Source organism: Centroberyx affinis, unplaced genomic scaffold (genome assembly GCF_046629955.1).
Source record: "Centroberyx affinis isolate AG114_WGS23_722 - 3 ecotype Tasmania unplaced genomic scaffold, CSIRO-AGI_Caff_v1 ptg003738l_1, whole genome shotgun sequence".
NCBI lineage: Eukaryota > Metazoa > Chordata > Actinopteri > Beryciformes > Berycidae > Centroberyx > Centroberyx affinis.
Window position 1 is genome coordinate 65,662 of NW_027281617.1, and position 17,866 is coordinate 83,527.

The window sequence follows — 17,866 nt, forward strand, 5'->3', positions numbered from 1 at the left end:
GATGTGCTTTTCACCAAGTTCCTCCTCCTCCAGGAGGACTGAGAGGAACTGCATCAGGTGAGAATCACTGCTGCTGACTACTGGTTCCCATTTGTCAAGCTGGTCCAGAGATGGCCCACATTGTGGGGAGCAGTCAACTACAAATCTAGAGAGATGATATGAAGCATAGAGGAGCTCCTTACCAAATCCCTCCTCCTCCAACTCACAGTGGGATTTGACCAGTGGCTCCCACTCATCCAGGCAGCCCAGAGTGGATCCACAGGGTGAGCAGCAGTCAGCCACAAATCCAGATGTGTCACCTGGGGGGGCATAGAGGTATCTCTTTCCAACTGTCTCCAGGTGGTAGTCACTGTCAAAACCAAAGGGGGAGTGATGAAGCAGCCTCAATCTCTCAATGATTTTGAAGTCATCAGTCATTTGAGCCTCATGGGATGGAGCCTCAACAAGGCGGAGCAGGTTGGATTGAGTCTCAACATGCTGAGCTGGGTGGATGGATGCTCCAGCATTTCCTAACACTGTGTCCTCGGTCAGGAGAGGAGACTCTTTCTCTGTGGGAGGAAGGTCTCGTTTGTCCATATCCAAGAGACGTTTGTATGCTGATGAAGCTGTGCTAGCTATTGGTTCCCATATATTGAGGCTCTCAAATCCACAAGCAGGTTTGGAGCCGAGACGAACAGCAGACTGAGGTGAAAGGTCGCAGTCGAGCTCAGCAGTCACTCCAGAGAAACTAGAGGCATAAAGGTACTGCTTCTTATTCAGGACTTTCACAAACATGCAGTTGATGTTTTCATGGCGATCGTCATTAAGGGCATTGAGTTGAGCGACCATTTGCATGGATGCTGAAAGAAATGCAATGGCAACATCTTAATAATCAAATAACCATAAGACCACCTGATGTAGCTTCATTCAAGGTCAACATGCTTCATCATAGTTTCATCGTATGCCTTTCATCATAGTTTTGTTTCAACAACAAATCTAACTGTGAATTTACAATGTAAATCAAACTAACACTATACGTTTCCCCGTTGTGGGATTAATAAAGGATTATCTTATTTTATCTTATCTTATCTTATCTTAAGGAAGAACTGGACACAAATGCAAATCCTCCAACAGAAACAACTAGTCTATCCTGACTGCCTGTCTCTTGTTTTTCCGTTCAGCAAAATCCTCTGTATTAATCTTTGACTGTTACATAATAAAATTATAAATACATGTGGCTTACCAAGATGGAAATCACTCTCCATGTTTTCCTTTCTAAAAGGTAGATATTGTTGATGTTTCTCCAAACAAATGCAACCTGAGTTTTCTGTCTCAATTTGCAGGTGAACACCGATCAGAGATTAAACTGTGAGTCTGTGTTTGTCTTCAGGTCAATCGCTCCTTTATGACTCTGACATTCTAAATCCTATGAACTCTGCTGCATTCTGTCCTGCTGCATTATGATTCATCAGATGAAGCTCAGGCTCCAGTAAACTTTGATGACAGAGATGCCTCACTTTGTACATGGTTTATAAACTACACATAACTGAATATTTGGAATTTGTATTAAGATACTGTATTTTTTATGCGGAAAACATCTATTTAATTGCTAATTCCTATTGCACTTTCACTGTTTTAAGACACAAGTTAGCTCATTCTAATCGTACTACTACCTACAACTATTACTACTATATATTACTACTACCTACTGTCATATCTGAGGGGACACTTCAGGAAAATAAAAAGAAAATGTAGGCATCTTCAATTCAGCTTTTCAGGTGTAGAATTTCTTTTTTCCAGAACAACCTGCATCAACCGATATAGTTAATAGAAACATGGGTAGCACTTTACAATGGCCTTTTTCCAGTGCATGAACCATTAAGCACATATAATATTTGTTTAGTCCCCCCAATTACCTACGTTATTGTACCCTGTAACTGTATTTTAAGTATGCGGTAATTACGCAAACAGTTACACCAGTCGTCCCGAGTTGACTATTGTAATGCCCTTTATGTTGGTGTTAGCCAGGCCTCCCTCTCACGCTTTGCAGTTGGTCCAGAAGGCTGCAGCTCGTCTTTTAACAGGAACACGCAAGCGAGAGCACATTTCCCCCGTACTGGCCTCCCTCCACTGGCTCCCGGTACGTTTTAGGATTGATTTTAAGATTTTATTGTTTGCCTACAAATCATTAAATGGGCTAGCTCCAACCTATCTCTCTGACCTATCACAACCACACGTCCCATTAAGGTCGCTCAGATCCGCTGACCAGTTGCTTCTGGTTGTCCCAAGGTCTAGGTTGAAGCACAGGGGAGATCGTAGTTGTAGCCCCCAAACTGTGGAACGAGTTGCCTCTGCATGTTAGGCTGGCCCCTACACTGCCTGTTTTTAAATCCCGTCTCAACACATTTTTATTCCTTGGCTTTTAACTCAGTATGAGAGTTGCCTTTCTTTTTCTTACGGTCTTATTGCTTTTATTATTTTATTGTCCTTTTGTCTTTTAAACTGGTCTTTGTTTTCATTGTGTTTTTATTGTGTTTTATGGTTTTTGCCATTTTGATTGTACAGCACTTTGGTCAACTGTTGTTTTTAAATGTGCTTTATAAATAAATTTGGATTGGATTGGATTGGACACCATAACTATCTTATAAATCTCTCGTAATTAGAAAAATTATTACCCCTTAATTACCCATAAATACGTTACTTAACCAGTAACTACAGCATTGTTACACATAGCAACTGTACTCAGCTTTGACCATGACAGATTGTACAGTTGTGGGTTAGGTTTCTGAAATATGAAATACACATTATTATTATCAATCTAATAGGAAGCCCTCTAAAAGTCAGGGGTAGGTTATATACCTGTCCTAGTATTTGGCCTTCAATTGAAACGGTACATTTTTATTTATTTTTTTAAGATTATTTTTTATAGCAATCGTGCTTCGTTATTTAGTTCACAGTAGGGAGAGAAAGGGGGTTGACACACAACAAATATCAGACTCGACTGATGGCCATCACTGGGACCTATGATGGGACGACTGAGCTGACTGAGCCACCAGGATGCCCCAAAATGCTCAGTTTTTTAAGTTTCTCTCTTCCAACTTGTTGGAGTGAAAGAGAGAGACACACGCGAGAAAGGAAAGTGAGAGAGTGGGCATGAAAAGAAGAAAGAAAGAAAGAAAGAAAGAAAGAACAAACAGACAAACAAAGTAAGAATTATTAGCCTATATTTCTAAATAGCCTACATTCATGCCAGTGCGGTGTCTGCGTGCAGAAATGAATTACTTGCACCTACATGGCAACCATTTACATTCAGTTTTGGATCTAATCAATGAGGACCGTGTTACTATAGTACGTGTCATTATAAGTCCATCCTCTTTTGCACAGTGGATTCTAATCGCTCCCATTTCAGGTCATTGGAGAAGGTGAGGGGTCAGATCGCAACCATAACCATATTTCATTGCATTAGCTTCCTCTGGAGTGGAAGTGTTTTGTGTTGAACTGGTGTTGTATCGATTCAGATGGTTTATTACAGGCTGTGTGAGTGTTAACACTGTCCGGGAAGACGGGAGGGGGGATTACCTGGAAATGGCGCTATTGATCGGGCTTGCCTTGGGAGAGGGCTGCCCGCCGCTCAGCCCACCGGGGAACACGATATTGGAAAGACGCACAAAGAGCCAGCGCACACACGCCACCCGAGACGTGTTTATGACCAGCTGCCTTTTGCATGCATGCATCCGTGCTTGTGTGCATAAATGTGCATGTCTTTGTGGAATGCACAAGTGCATGTACGTGTATGTGTGTGTGTGTGTGTGTGTGTGTGTCTGTGTGTGTGCGTGTGTGTGTTTGTGTGTGTGTGTGTGTGCGCGCGCGCGCGCAAAGAGGAAAAAGGACTCTGACAGCAGCAGCAATGTTGAATGTTCCAGTGGGGTCACGGGTGTGTGTGTGTGTGTGTGTGTGTGTGTGTGTGTGTGTGTGTGTGTGTGTGTGTGTTTGTGTGTGTGGAGTGCTGCCGCATTGTCAGGCTGACTGTGTTTTACTGTTGTAATCCCCTCACAGAGCCACTCCAGTGTCAGGGCCACAGCACTGGATAACTTGCTGTCTGCTGGGACTGTTGCAATGCCAATCAGCAGTAACTTTAAAAGACTGACCCCATTTTACCTGCCACAGCAGCGCATACTGCTCCACATACTGTACCTTGGGATATAGTGGAGGGTAAACACACCTGAACTCAGTTTACCCACCTTTTTATATATTAAATAAAGCTTATCAACCTAATATAGTAACAAGTATGAGACAGAGGTGTATGAATATAAAGTCTTATAGACCTTAGTTTTGTGTAACTTACATCTATCTCAGTTTTCAGACCATAACGCATACTGTGAATTTAAATTTACATCTATATCTACAATATATCAGTATTTCTACCCGCAGTATATCTATTCTAATAATAGACAACAGCGTATTGTACTATTTCATTCACAACAACTGGATGTTTGGAACCATCCCCAACCCTGAGGACCTCAGATTATCCCACACACAAGTATGTTGTATCTGATTACAGGCCATGCTTCAGTGATGAGGCCCATTTCCACGGGTCTCCCCCTCCGGTACCCGTGAGACAGTGGTGATATCAAAGCTATTAATACGGATCAGATCCAGAATGGTGGCTAGGGAAGAGAGGCTGTGTGAGGATGTGGGACCTGGGAGCCCTCTCAGCCCGGTGTCTCCTCTCTATCACACTGCTGGCCTGTATACTGTTCTGGCTCAGGAAGAGGCTACATTCTAAAGCACAAGGTATGTATATGGTGTGGATGCTTGTGTCTATGTGTGTGTGTGTGTGTGTGTGTGTGTATGTGTGTGTGTGTGTGTGTGTGTGTGTGTGTAGTGTGTGTAGTGATGAAACCATTCTGTCCTTTCTCTGTCATTTCACTCTGTCTCCGTGTTATTTCTCTAATATGCGTGTGACAGTGACTGTTAACGGAGGCCCAGTCACCAGACAATACATTGCATGACCTTGAGCATTGTTCTTGGCATGTTTTGACACATATGTATGTAACATTTTGTAACTTGTCATGTACAAGACAATGAATACACATGAGCATGATGTGTCTTGGCATGTTCAGTTATTGGGATGACTGTGCAGTTTTACAGTAATGGCGGCAAAGAAGGGGAGGGGCTGCTGTGTGCTTTGTAGATAGCAGCGCTGTCTCTCTGTTGGGTTCAGGCATCCTGTGACTATTTTAAGACGACTCCAATAGGCTGACTGTAAACAACAAGCCTCCCGCCCCACTGTTGTCATATTGGTTCTTCCCTTTTCATCTTTAATCACTTTGCAGAGGCATCAATGTCAATAATTCACTCCTCCCTCGTCTTGACTGTTGCTTTTCACCACATTGCTCATTTTATCTCAAAATACAGTGATAATATTGAGCTTTTAGAGCTTTGTGGTTTACCTGTGCTCTGTTTTAGCATACAGTTTAAGATGATATTCTTGCTAAATTTCACAGTTGGAATATACAGCAGACAGAAAGTACAGTAGTTACATCTTGGCTTCGTTAGAGGGAAATGCAATTGACATGGCACTCAAATTAAATCTGCTTCACTGGCATTGATTGAACAAATGGTTTGATAGTCACAGAACCCCTCTGGAGTCAGCACACACACACACACACACACACACACACATGCATGCGCACACACCCACGCAAGCCCATACACACATACCTAATGGTGGTAATGTACTGTATCTAATTACCCGATCTGATTCATAATTCCTGACATGAATAGTACTAACAAGATGTAATGTGTCCGCTAGTGGAAGAGGAGTGAATGAAAACGAGAGAGAAAATGATAGTGGTGTCATTGGGGCTTTGGGCATATGGAAAATTACATAAAAGCAGAAATTACAAACAAATATAAATTATATATAGTGTGAATTATATACTTTGCGAGTGGGAGGCATCAGTTTATAATACCCGAAGGTCTAACCCAGTGCACAACCAATTTCATCTACTTGCAATAAATACTACATCAATCTGTATTGAACTGGACATCTGACTTACTGGACTCAGAGGAGACAGCATGGTTGTTTATTAGATGAAGGAAGGTGGTTGGGAATAAAAGTCCCAAACAGTCTTGGCTAATAAATTCATGTTCTTAGTCCACAACATGAGGTCTTGGACCAGCCTATCAGCTGCAGCTCATAGCAAAAGACATGATAAGGCCAGTGGGAGTAAACTATCTTGCCACATACAGATAGGGGATGTGACACAAGGATCGTCAATGCTTTCAATAACTAAGAGAAAGTGGATATGAGAAGAAATGCCCAGGAATAATGCTTGAGCAGTTTATCAGACTTAGAAAGGGTATATCATGTGAGTGAGACACAGCTTTATACCTGAGAGTGAGTTACAGAGTCTCTTATGTCACGTAGAACAGCTGCTGAATCAGCTGAGCACAACCACATGTACAGTAGATCCAGGGCAGGATCTTAGTATGGGTAATGTGATATGGTTCTCCCTCCTCAGGTGGTGATGATGACCCGTCAGCCTCTGAATGTGAAAACAAGACGTCCTCAAACTCTGATCCACCACCAGCAGAGGATGCTGGTAAGCTACACTGCGATTAAAGGGCGATCACAACTGATTCGAATGATTGTAGAGTTGAGGGTGTATCGGACCGTCTTGAGCAAACTGTTACAACTCAGTTTCACAAACTACCCCAATCAATTACATTATGTAATCATTAATGGTGTTAACAACCAGCTGTATGATTACTGCGGTACAGATTTGATACATGCCTATGCTGTGGCAGTTTGATAGTTGATAGTTTTGTAAATATAGACCTGATAGTTACTGCATTTCCAACAACTAGTGCAGTGCCTGTTCAAAATAGGGGTAGGCTATCAGTTGCTTGCTTGGAGCCCCGCTGCTGCACAGAGCGCTGTTTGCCCCGCCCCGCTGCTGCACAGAGCGCTGTTTGCTTGTTTATTCAAAGTTTATTAATATTGAACGTGTCGCGTGTCCAATCCGACACTGCACGTCCTTGGGTCCCCAGCAATACACCCACCAAGTGTTAAGTAGATCGGACGAACGGTTCTCGAGATATGCGAAGGACACACATACAGACAGAGATTCCTTGCTTTATAGTATGATGATGATTATGGGCATTACATTTGAGATCACATGTTTGAAATCATGCATCTGTAACTAGATGCAGTAACATCAGCAGGAGTTTTACGTGAGTGTGTGTGTGTGCGTGTGTGTGTGTGTGTGTGTGTGTGTGTGTGTGTGTGTGTGTGTGTAAATTTGTTTGACCAACTACGCGTGCCTCAGTATCTGCCAGGAGGATAGTTAAGCTGTGCACCCTTGCCACTACTATTACTTTCCAAAACAGGCAGCAGAGTTAGGAGGTGAGAGACACTCTGTACTCCACACCATACAGCAGTGGTGATCGGGGTTTTTACAGTCAAGGCCAACGCTCTACCCTCTTTCCCCCAGCCAGCATCAGCTCCAGGACGATGGCACAACCAGCTCCTGTGGATCCCACCAAGATGGGAGTGGGCCGGGCAATCGCTGTGCTGACCTCGGGAGGCGATGCCCAGGGTAAGTAGTGGGTTTCCAGGCTGGTATGCGAGTGTGGAGTGCCAGCAGGAGGCTGAGTGGCTCTGCTCTGTGGGAACAGTTGCTATTTACTAACACAGCAGCAGGGCTTAAAACAATGACATATGAAGAAATATTTGAGCTATGCTTTGAGTGTGCTATGGAAATAGTTTTATCTTGCAGCCCAGCGTTTGATGCCTGTAAAATGGTCATTGTTGGTTGTCATATACAGGTAGCCTACAAAGGTATATCAGCAGTTTTGTGTTAGTTTTGTGTTTTGACTCTAAAGTTAAGGTTACATAAGAAGCTGAAATCCATGGTAACTATTACAGCATGTATGGATAATTGTTTAGGTATAGCACTAGAAATGACACTGCTTTGTGAAAAAAATCAATAGTCACACTTGTCACTTCTTTACTGCCACATGCAATCATGATTGCAGTTCCCCTTTATATCAAGGCAAACTAGCTATCTTTTTTTTTTATTATTGAACATAATACTTTGATGATTTCTCTGTTGCCACAGAGCTATCTTATCTTATAGAAAAGGGCAGCATGAAGTCCTTCATCCAGGGCTGCCAGGACCACAGAGTGAGGCAGACTCTCCCCTGACCTTTAACTTGATGAGGAATATCTCCACTCTGACCTTTGGGAAGTCTGTCAGTGACCCCACACAACCCTCTAGTGTGAGCATGTGAGGCAGCGAGTTATCCATCTGTCTGTATGTCTACCCATCTGAACTTTGTAAGGCCTAAGGGCAAGTGTGTGACAGCACAACGCTGAGGCCTTGAACAGAGTAAAACAGACTATCCCGTATGCCTTTCCTATTCCCCTCTTCTCACTCACTCACAAATACATATTCTCCCTTGCAAGCATATGTTTTCATACATCTTTATATCAGTTGGTCCAAGTTTCTTTCTCCTCTCCTCTCCTCTTTCTCCTTCCGCCTCTCTCTCTAACACTGTATCTGTTATGGGGGCTAATTTTAGAGGCATGACCTTTCTGTCATATGTCTGTGACATGGTGAGGTAGAGTGGGTGGGCTGTCCTATCTCTCTTCCTTTCTCTCCTCTGCTCCTTCCCACTGAAAGTGGAGACGCTCTTGGTGCCCCCAAAAGTTAATCTATCCACATCTTGTCCTTTAAGCAGGCTGTATGTGTTGAGAGAGGTAGAGAGACACTTAGCCAGTCCACCTTCCTGCAATACAAGCATCCCATTGCTACTGAGAAGTTTCACTATTACTTTTACAATGGAGATACATTCAGATAAAAGAGCGGTTCTAAGGTGTATAGTGTTGTACGTTGTTTTGGTCAATGTACACCTTTGTTTACCTGAAGATTTTGCAGTTGGCTACAGGAACATATTTTATTCATGATAAAATACAAAACTGAATAGAATTTGCAAATAATTCTTGTAATAATTGTGCCTGCTTGTAGTACCAGAAGAGTTACTGCATCAGGACAATTCAGACAGTGTCAGGTAAATCACAGAAAAAAGATTGACAGTCTCAGACTTTCTGTCCCTCAGTGGATTGTGACAAACCCCACCCATCTGGTACTCCACAGGTTAAGGAGCAGGTTGAAGCAAAAGATATGAATTATGAACTGCTATAATACTATAATAAACAGTGGACTAGAAGGGCACTCGGATAGCGCAGACCTCCACCAAGGTTCATGCTATTATTGCTTGTTCATGAGTCGGATCCGGATCCGCTCCAAAATTTAATGGGTTCTTCCTTGGCCCATGCTACACCCTTCCACGAAGTTTCATGAAAATCGGGCCAGTCATTTTTCCGTAATCCTGCTAACAGACAAACAAACAGACAAACGGCACCGAAAACATAACCTCCTTGGCGGAGGTAATAAAAGAGAGACAAAGCATAATCAGTGTTAATGTGTGAAAACAACAGATTCAGCAGCTCTCACAATGGCAAGTAGACTGTTTCACAGTTTAGGGGCCTTTCCTGCAAAGGCTGTGTCGCCCTCAGACTTCAGTCTAGATACTTGGACAGCCAGAAGCCCTTGGTCAGATGACCTGAGAGGTTTCGAGGTAATGCAGGAGTTTAAAAGTTCAGCAATATATTCAGCTGCTTGGCAATGCAAAGCCTTATATGTAATAAGAAGAATTTTAAAATCTATTAACACAGGTAGCCAGATATGAGACATGCATTTGGTTCTAGTCAGCAATCTTGCAGCAGAATTTTGGACTAACTGAAGTCGATTTAGTGCACAGGTTTGATGTAGATGCAACTTACAGTTGGCCAGTTTCTGATGCAATGCTTAACTTTTACTTATGTATGTTTGACCTGAGTATTACACTTGGCTACATTTTTAAGCACATCCATTACAGTACAAATTTTGCAGGCTGTCCTTAAATTACTGTTCCCAAAGTGGGCACAAAGGCTAATGTGCACAATCTACACTGTGCCTACAGGTATGAATGCAGCTGTGAGGGCCACAGTCAGAGTGGGACTGTACACTGGAGCCAAGGTGTATTTTGTCTATGAGGTAAATACTGCTGTTGATCCTACTGTGCTATGTCCCCCAGTCTCCTACAGAGTGATTACTGTGCACAAGCTTGAGCTTACATAGAATCATGAACACACACCACTCAAATACTTATAAAACACTTGATGGACTGAAATTGCTGTGCATGCAAGGGCAAAAACATTCATATATCATCAAGTCTAAAGATTCTTCCCAACGATGAATTCTTTGCCAGGGAGTGATATTGTGTGCTGTTTACTGTTTGTTTTCAGGGTTACCAGGGTCTGGTTGATGGAGGAGACAATATCCGCCTAGCTACTTGGGAAAGTGTGTCAATGATGCTGCAGCTGGTGAGAACACGCATGCACAGAATATGTGCATAATATGGGAGAACACATACAGAATACAGGCATACTCCTCTGCACATTTATTACCTAACCTTCTCACTGTTTTTAACTATCTGGTCAACAGATTCTAATCTAACCTTTTCATGAGACTGGTGGGCTATGTAACTCTAGATACTCTTTAGCTACTAGGTCTTGTAGGTCAAATGGTCATTCAAATGCCAGGGTCCACTCAAATAGTAATGTAATTTAGAGTTGAAGGCTGGGGTTTCATATAATCCTATCCTTACCCCATTTACATCTTTCTGTTCCCTGCTTGGCGGGAAGTACCTTCTCAATGTCTCAGCTTCAAAGTGCACTGAATCTCCTTGTTTGGTACTGAAACCCCTCCTCTCTGTCTGGCATCAGGGTGGAACTGTGATTGGCAGCGCCCGCTGTCAGGACTTCCGCACCAAGGAGGGGCGCACCAAAGCTGCCTGTAACATGGTCAAGCTGGGCATCACCAACCTGTGTGTGATTGGAGGTGATGGCAGTCTGACTGGTGCCAACATGTTCCGAACAGAGTGGAGCGAGCTGCTGGGGGACTTGGTCAAAACTGGTGAGAGTCCTCCAGCACAGCTATGACCCAAAATTCACCATTCTAAGCAACAGCCTCAACTTGTGACAAGTCACTTTTACACATGATTTTCTACACTGTCATGATAGTTATGAATTATGAGGCAGTGCTTGCCTTTCATGCATATGGGTGCAAGCAATAGTTGTTGATCTGTCTACCCAACCAGTTCTAGCTAAAAGGCCAAAAATAATAACTTCACCATACTGAAATTATAGTTTTTCAAAATCTGCCATATTGCACCAACCCTATTTGTTTTTCTAGAGTTCATCTTTGCAAATTTGTCAATGACTGTGTTGAATTAGAGTGAATTAGCAACGGAAAATTGTTGATTATTGTTCATAATATGCTCATTTCTGAGTAAATATGAATAATTTTGACCAATATTACCTCATTCCAAGGGATTCTCTATATTGTGGGCCATGGGTGCCAGGCACCCACAGAACCCATTCAAATTCCACTTAAGGAGGTGATACTATGGTACAAATTACTGCAATTCTTCCAGCTACGTTGGTATATCAGTAAATCAGTAAAGGGATGTAACTGAGTGTGCTGTTATTTTACCTGTGCTCAGGAAAGATCACAGCAAATGAGGCCAAGCATTCCTCTCACCTGAATATCGTTGGCATGGTGGGATCCATTGACAATGACTTCTGTGGCACTGACATGACCATTGGCACCGACTCTGCCCTTCACCGCATCATAGAGGTAGTGGATGCCATCACCACTACAGCACAGAGGTAAACATGCACACACAGACATCCGAATGAAGGACAAAACTGCATGTGATTTGAAGACTCCTGACCTAAGATGTTTCTTTCTGCAGCCACCAGAGGACTTTCATCCTGGAGGTGATGGGCAGGCACTGTGGGTGAGTAAAGTGTGTGTGTGTGTGTGTGTGTGTGTGTGTGTTCTGTGAGATCTCCCCATTACTACATTAAATTGTCAAGTAAGAATTACCAATGTTCTGTCATTTTAAGATCTCATTTCCTCTTTCCTTAAGATCTCAACAGTTTATCCCCATGTAAGCTCAGAAAATTGATACCAATGTGTTGCAATGGAAAGTTCACCAGACCAATACTGGCTTTTTATTAAAAATTAAATATCGGCCAGTTAGTGTTGTCCACCTCGTTTGTTTGATTACATATTTTTGGTATAATTATTTTAGTGTCCTATATTGTCTAAATGCTGTTTCAGAGGAAGATATTGAATGTCAGCACAAATTATTGGCTATTAGCAGTTTCAATCCAAAATGTATCAGCCTTGAAAAACCTAAGAACCCTGGTTGAACCCTAGTTTATCACCCTACCTACAGTTACCTGGCCCTGGTGACTGCTCTGTCCTGTGGCGCTGACTGGGTGTTTATCCCAGAGATGCCTCCAGATGAGGAATGGGAGGAGCATCTCTGCAGGAGACTGACAGAGGTAAATATATTTTCTTATCTTTAAAGACCTTTCTGGGTCTTTTCTGCTACACTCTCTGCTGATGTCTAAAGTCTCTCTCTGTCCCTCTCAGCAAAGAGGCCGTGGTTCCCGTTTGAACATCATCATTGTTGCAGAGGGAGCCATGGACCGCCATGGTAAACCTATCTCCTGTGACGATATCAAACAGGTCAGTCATCACAGCACTCCAACTTATCAGCACAAGGGAGGGTTTTAGTCATATTAGACTGACTGCTCATCTAATGTTTCTATCTACCTAGCTGATAGCAGCGAAGTTAGGCTTCGACACCCGTACCACCATCTTGGGCCACGTGCAGAGAGGTGGAACCCCCTCCGCCTTTGACAGAATCCTGGTAATTTCCCCAACCTTTTAAATATATATCAATTTATCTTTTTTTTTTTTTTTTTGGCCATGTGTTAACAAATACAGCTTTATCTACTACTCTCACCTCTTCTCCTTTCTCATTGCCTCGATTCAGGGTAGCAGGATGGGTGTGGAGGCTGTGATGGCTCTGCTAGAGGCCACACCAGAGACTCCTGCATGTGTGGTCAGCTTGTCTGGAAACATGGCTGTCAGGCTGCCTCTCATGGAGTGTGTCCAAGTGGTGAGTTAAATCCAGCCCATATACAAAGAAAAATCATAATTCAGTCCTACAGTGTGTAGACTGTAAATGAAGACATGGCATCAACAGCGAGAGAAAATAATATGGTCGTTCAAAGTTTTTTGAGCTGCTCTAGGTGAGCACTAACTAGCTATATATTTGACATACCACATATGGTGTCATGTACTTGATTCCATTCTGTTTATCTCCTTTCATATCAGACTAAAGATGTAACCAAAGCCATGGCTGAAGGGAGGTTTGAAGATGCTGTGAAGCTCAGGGGAAAGTGAGGCACGCAGTTCTATGTTTTCCATATTAAATTCTCAAGTGTTGTGTTGAGTTGTAAATGTCTGTACATTTCTGCTAATGCTTGATGACAGGAGTTTTGAGAACAACTGGAACACTTACAGATTGCTGGCTCATGTGCACCCCCCAGAAACAAAGGTGAGGAACTGCAGTTTCAATGCCTCTGTGTCTCTTTTACATGAGTTGCTTCTATGTGAATAACTGCCCTTGGTAAATGCATTTATTCTGATAAATGTCTCTCTGTATATGCGCCCCTCCCAGAGTAATATCAATATTGCCATAATGAATGTGGGCGCTCCTTGTGCTGGGATGAACGCTGCAGTCCGTTCAGCTGTCAGAATTGGCCTCCTTCAGGGCCACCAGATGCTGGCAGTGCATGATGGCTTCGACGGCTTGGCTCATGGAATGGTACATATTGGTGACATACACATAAACAAATGAAGAATTTCCATTAGCTTTACAGTGTACATGCACACGCATATGTGAGAGCATGATCGAGCGTACACACTCAGATTGATTTCTTTGTAATCCTCCCTGCGCAGGTTGAGCCTATCAACTGGTCTGGAGTCGCAGGATGGACCGGCAAGGGAGGCTCCATGCTGGGCACTAAGAGGTGAGATATTTCAACAGACGCCTCTCCACAGCTACACAGCAGATTTCCAAGTGTTAAGAAGTGTTGATTGGACTTATATAAACACTGGTGGTGCTGATTTTGAATTTTGAACACTGATGATTTTGCTATGTAGTCTAAGAAAAACAACAGGTCGAATCTACACTTTGTTTCTTTGTTCTTCCCCTCTTATGAAGATCTCTGCCCTGTGACGTGATGGAGCAGATCAGCCTGAGCATCACTAAGTTCAACATCCACGCCTTGGTCATTATTGGAGGCTTTGAGGTGAGCAACTGAAACATAGAGTGGTTTCAATAATATCCTTACCTCTTAATTAAAGAGCCCTCATGGTAAAACCCATCTCAGTCCTATTGATTGTGAATGTTCCTCATTAGTGTTTTACACTTTTCCCTCCCTCCTGTCTCCATCAGGCATTTGTCGGGGGTCTGGAGATGGTGCAGGCTAGGGAGAAGTATGAGGAGCTGTGTATTCCCCTTGTCGTTATTCCTGCTACTGTCTCCAACAATATTCCTGGATCTGACTTCAGTATTGGCGCTGACACTGCCCTCAACACCATAACCATGGTCAGATTCTTAAAGAGCATGCACACACACACACACACACAGAGAGAGAGAGAGAGAGAAAGAGAGAGAGAGAGAGAGAGAGAGAGAGAGAGAGAGACTACCCTACTTAAGTTTCTTCTCTCTCTTTCTCTTTGTGTTTGTCTTTCTCTCTCTTTTTCTTTCTGTTTCATTTTCTCTTTCTCTTTCAATTTTAATTATATTCAATTCAATAAGCTTTACTGGCATGAAAGTTAAGAACAATATTGCCAAAGCATCAAGTTAGAGATCACAAACTCTCTCTTTCTCTTTCTCTTTCTCTTTCTCAGACATGCGACAGGATCAAGCAGTCTGCTGCTGGCACTAAGAGAAGAGTGTTCATTATTGAGACTATGGGGGGACACTGCGGCTACCTGGCAACCATGGCAGGCATGGCATCTGGAGCAGATGCTGCTTACATCTACGAGGAGCCTTTCAACATCCATGACCTAGAGGTCTGTGCTTATAGGATGGATGAATAGACAGGCAGCTGATTGATGAAAGAGATAGATGAGTGATTGAATGGATGGATGGATGGTTGGTTTCTCAACTCACTGGTCAGTTGATTCATTTGTAGGTGAATGTGGAACATCTGGTGGAGAAGATGAAGACCACAGTTAAGAGAGGACTCATTCTGAGGTTTGTGGGACTTTCCTCTAGACTACAATCCTGATCACAGTGTGCTGTTACTTTTCTAAACTAAACTCACCTTTTTTGCAGAAATGAGAAATGCAACGCCAACTACACCACAGACTTTATCTTCAACCTGTACTCAGAGGAGGGCAAGGGTATTTTCGACTGTAGGAAGAATGTTCTTGGACATATGCAGCAGGTGTGCCAAAGGATGTACTGTTCATCTTTTATGTTTTTTGTGTACAAACTCACTACCACTGCCACTGCCACCATAGCCATTAGCTAATTCTGTGCATGTAAGGAGACCTTAGTAGAGACACTGTTGTCTTGCCTTTATTATTAGGGTGGGACACCTACTCCCTTTGACAGGAATTTCGGCACGAAGATGGGGGCCAAGTCTGTCCTGTGGCTGACTGACAAGCTGAAGGAGTGCTACAGACACGGTGAGAACGTGAAGTCACTCAAAACACAAAATGTGGTCTATAACAATTGTGGTGTGGTGAACTCGTGTGCTCCCTGTGCTGATGTGTGTCCTATTTGTAACCTTATGCCTCCAGGTCGTATCTTTGCCAACTCTCCAGATTCTGCCTGTGTGTTAGGAATGAAGAAGAGAGCTTTGGCCTTCCAGCCGCTGGCAGAACTTAAAGAACAGACTGACTTTGAGTGAGACTTCTTTTCTATCCTTCCCAACAGCCTCGCTTTGTATTCTTTTCACTGCATCTCCTCTGCATGTTTTGTATTTACTCAAATTTTACTGTTACATTAATTGAAATACTTCCCTGACCTAATGAATGATTTTACTATTTGACTTAGAGAAATTTATTTTCGTTGTTTTCCATTTCTTCTTTGCACTGACAAACTCGTTCCTCTGCAGACATCGTATTCCAAAGACAGAGTGGTGGCTGAAGCTGAGGCCCATCTTGAAGATCCTGGCCAAGTACAAAATCAGCTTGGACACCTCTGAAAGGGCTGCGATGGAACATGTCATCAAGAAGAAAGGCTTAGTTAATCAGTAGCCCCTCCACGTCTCACAGTCATCCACTCAAGAATCAGACAGGTGTATTATTTACACAAAGCATGTGTGCTGTAATTTGGAAACTGCTGGTATTTGTGTGATATAGTCTGGTATTTTGGAGCCGTCTCATGTTACAGAGGCTGTTTTTCCTTTGCAGCAAGCTGCTCTATGCCACATTGTCCACAAATTCTGGTTCTGGTTTCTATCTTCTGCACTCCTGCTCTACTTTCTGTCCCTCCATGACTTCCCTTTCCACTTAAAATGGATTACTTATCAATTCAGTCATATCAGTCATTTCTAATTAATTTTTCCCCATTTCCATGGCAAAACAAGCCACAATAAATATTTAATTCCCTTCTTCCAAGTGTTGTCTGCTTTTTCTCAATGCAAATTGTAATTTATCCTACAGTGTCTTAAGTAGTAAATAGTAGTAACTAAAATTTAGTCATTACACCTGTTGCAGTTAGGTGTCCTTATGATGACACCATAAAAACATTTGAGTTTGACTTTTTCTGAACACTTCAGACTTATACTGTACCTTGTTTTCTCTTTGCTTCGAAATGGCATTTACTATATAGATGATTCACACAACTATGCAAGTGAATTAATGTGTGAAATACTGAAGTTGCATTCATGTGCGTAAGACTTTTAGCCTTGTGTGACAATGCACTTGCCTACAGAAAACCTCTGCAACACTACAGGCTGTCATGTCAGGAAGGGCTGCATTGTTATCTACAGTTTGTAGTGTATCAGTGCCTGCCCGTGTTCATCAGGGCCATCATTTTCAGGGGCTTACATAAAACGTACATTAAAAATGTGCACCTTCATGAGAAAATGGTCATCTGACTGTATATGGATTCTTCTAATCTTATCAAATGGGAAGAATAGGTCAGTTGTGCATTTTAACTTGTATCTTATAAAATCTCTTACAAAACATGTTTCAGCATTTGAACATTTTTGTCTTCCTTGACTCACTTGCGATTCTCCTCATTGTGACCCAAACCACATGGTAGATTGTTTTCCACGTTCCCACAGAAACACCACCATTAAAGTGCCATTTTGTGGGTTGTTGCTGTTCTCTGACTGCAGTTCATCCATCATCAGACAAAAGATTACGACTGTTCCACTTGCCACTTTTCTTCTACACTCTGTCTCTACACTGTCAACACTCTTAGGACCTTAACTAAGGACATTGGGATAGGTAAGACCTGAGATTCCAATCCAATCTGACAACAAAGATCTGCATAAATCCTCTGCATGAATCTACTTGTTTATCTGTAAGGTTTTGGTTCATTAGTGGATGAGTTGGCCCTATCGTACGTGAGTGAGGTGAAAGCTAAGAGGAGCAACCCCTGGCCCAGCCGGATCTTTACCTGCAAGCCAACCTTTACTAAAGACGCCACTGATTTCAACAAAGAGGTCAGCAGGCACAGGATATCTGGTAACCTGGACTCCCCAGAGGCAGGTTTTGATGCCACAACGCAGGCAGCTGTCTGCCAGGTGAGGCCATCCTACATGACTGAGCACATCTAATGTCCCCTCTCTCCCTCTTGTGTTCACTAGCCTCACACACAGTCTCTCACTCCTGTCTATCTCCCTGTGCCCCCCCTCTCCCCTGTCTTTCTTTCTTTCAGTGCT

The 17,866-nt window shown here is 42.8% G+C and overlaps 1 protein-coding gene across 2 annotated transcripts; it reads left to right on the forward strand.

Moving 5' to 3' along the window:
• Positions 1-6,282: 6,282 nt before the first annotated feature.
• On the forward strand, positions 6,283-16,567 carry pfkmb (phosphofructokinase, muscle b). 2 transcript variants are annotated; one of them, XM_071540876.1, is made up of 24 exons: positions 6,283-6,382; positions 6,507-6,587; positions 7,479-7,583; positions 10,012-10,085; positions 10,337-10,414; positions 10,817-11,006; positions 11,596-11,761; positions 11,848-11,892; positions 12,337-12,445; positions 12,537-12,632; positions 12,724-12,816; positions 12,943-13,068; positions 13,287-13,351; positions 13,446-13,509; positions 13,633-13,779; positions 13,914-13,984; positions 14,179-14,266; positions 14,413-14,565; positions 14,871-15,035; positions 15,158-15,219; positions 15,301-15,412; positions 15,557-15,656; positions 15,771-15,876; positions 16,088-16,567. In XM_071540876.1, exons 3-24 carry the CDS (start codon positions 7,499-7,501, stop codon positions 16,227-16,229), a joined length of 2,337 nt encoding a protein of 778 aa, XP_071396977.1. In that variant the 5' UTR covers positions 6,283-6,382; positions 6,507-6,587; positions 7,479-7,498; the 3' UTR covers positions 16,230-16,567. The 2 variants fall into 2 exon arrangements, with proteins under 2 accessions (XP_071396977.1, XP_071396978.1); XM_071540877.1 differs by lacking the exons at positions 6,283-6,382; positions 6,507-6,587; positions 10,012-10,085 and having other exon boundaries at positions 7,575-7,583.
• Positions 16,568-17,866: the final 1,299 nt, after the last annotated feature.

What these genes read in the sequence shown, in the direction of transcription:
- pfkmb (XM_071540876.1), top strand. Translation starts at nt 7,499, where the DNA reads ATGGCACAACCAGCTCCTGTGGATCCCACCAAGATGGGAGTGGGCCGG. An exon ending in TCATGGAGTGTGTCCAAGTG is followed by an intron (nt 13,069 to 13,286) that starts GTGAGTTAAATC and finishes CTTTCATATCAG; the next exon opens with ACTAAAGATGTAACCAAAGC. An exon ending in CCCTCAACACCATAACCATG is followed by an intron (nt 14,566 to 14,870) that starts GTCAGATTCTTA and finishes TCTCTTTCTCAG; the next exon opens with ACATGCGACAGGATCAAGCA.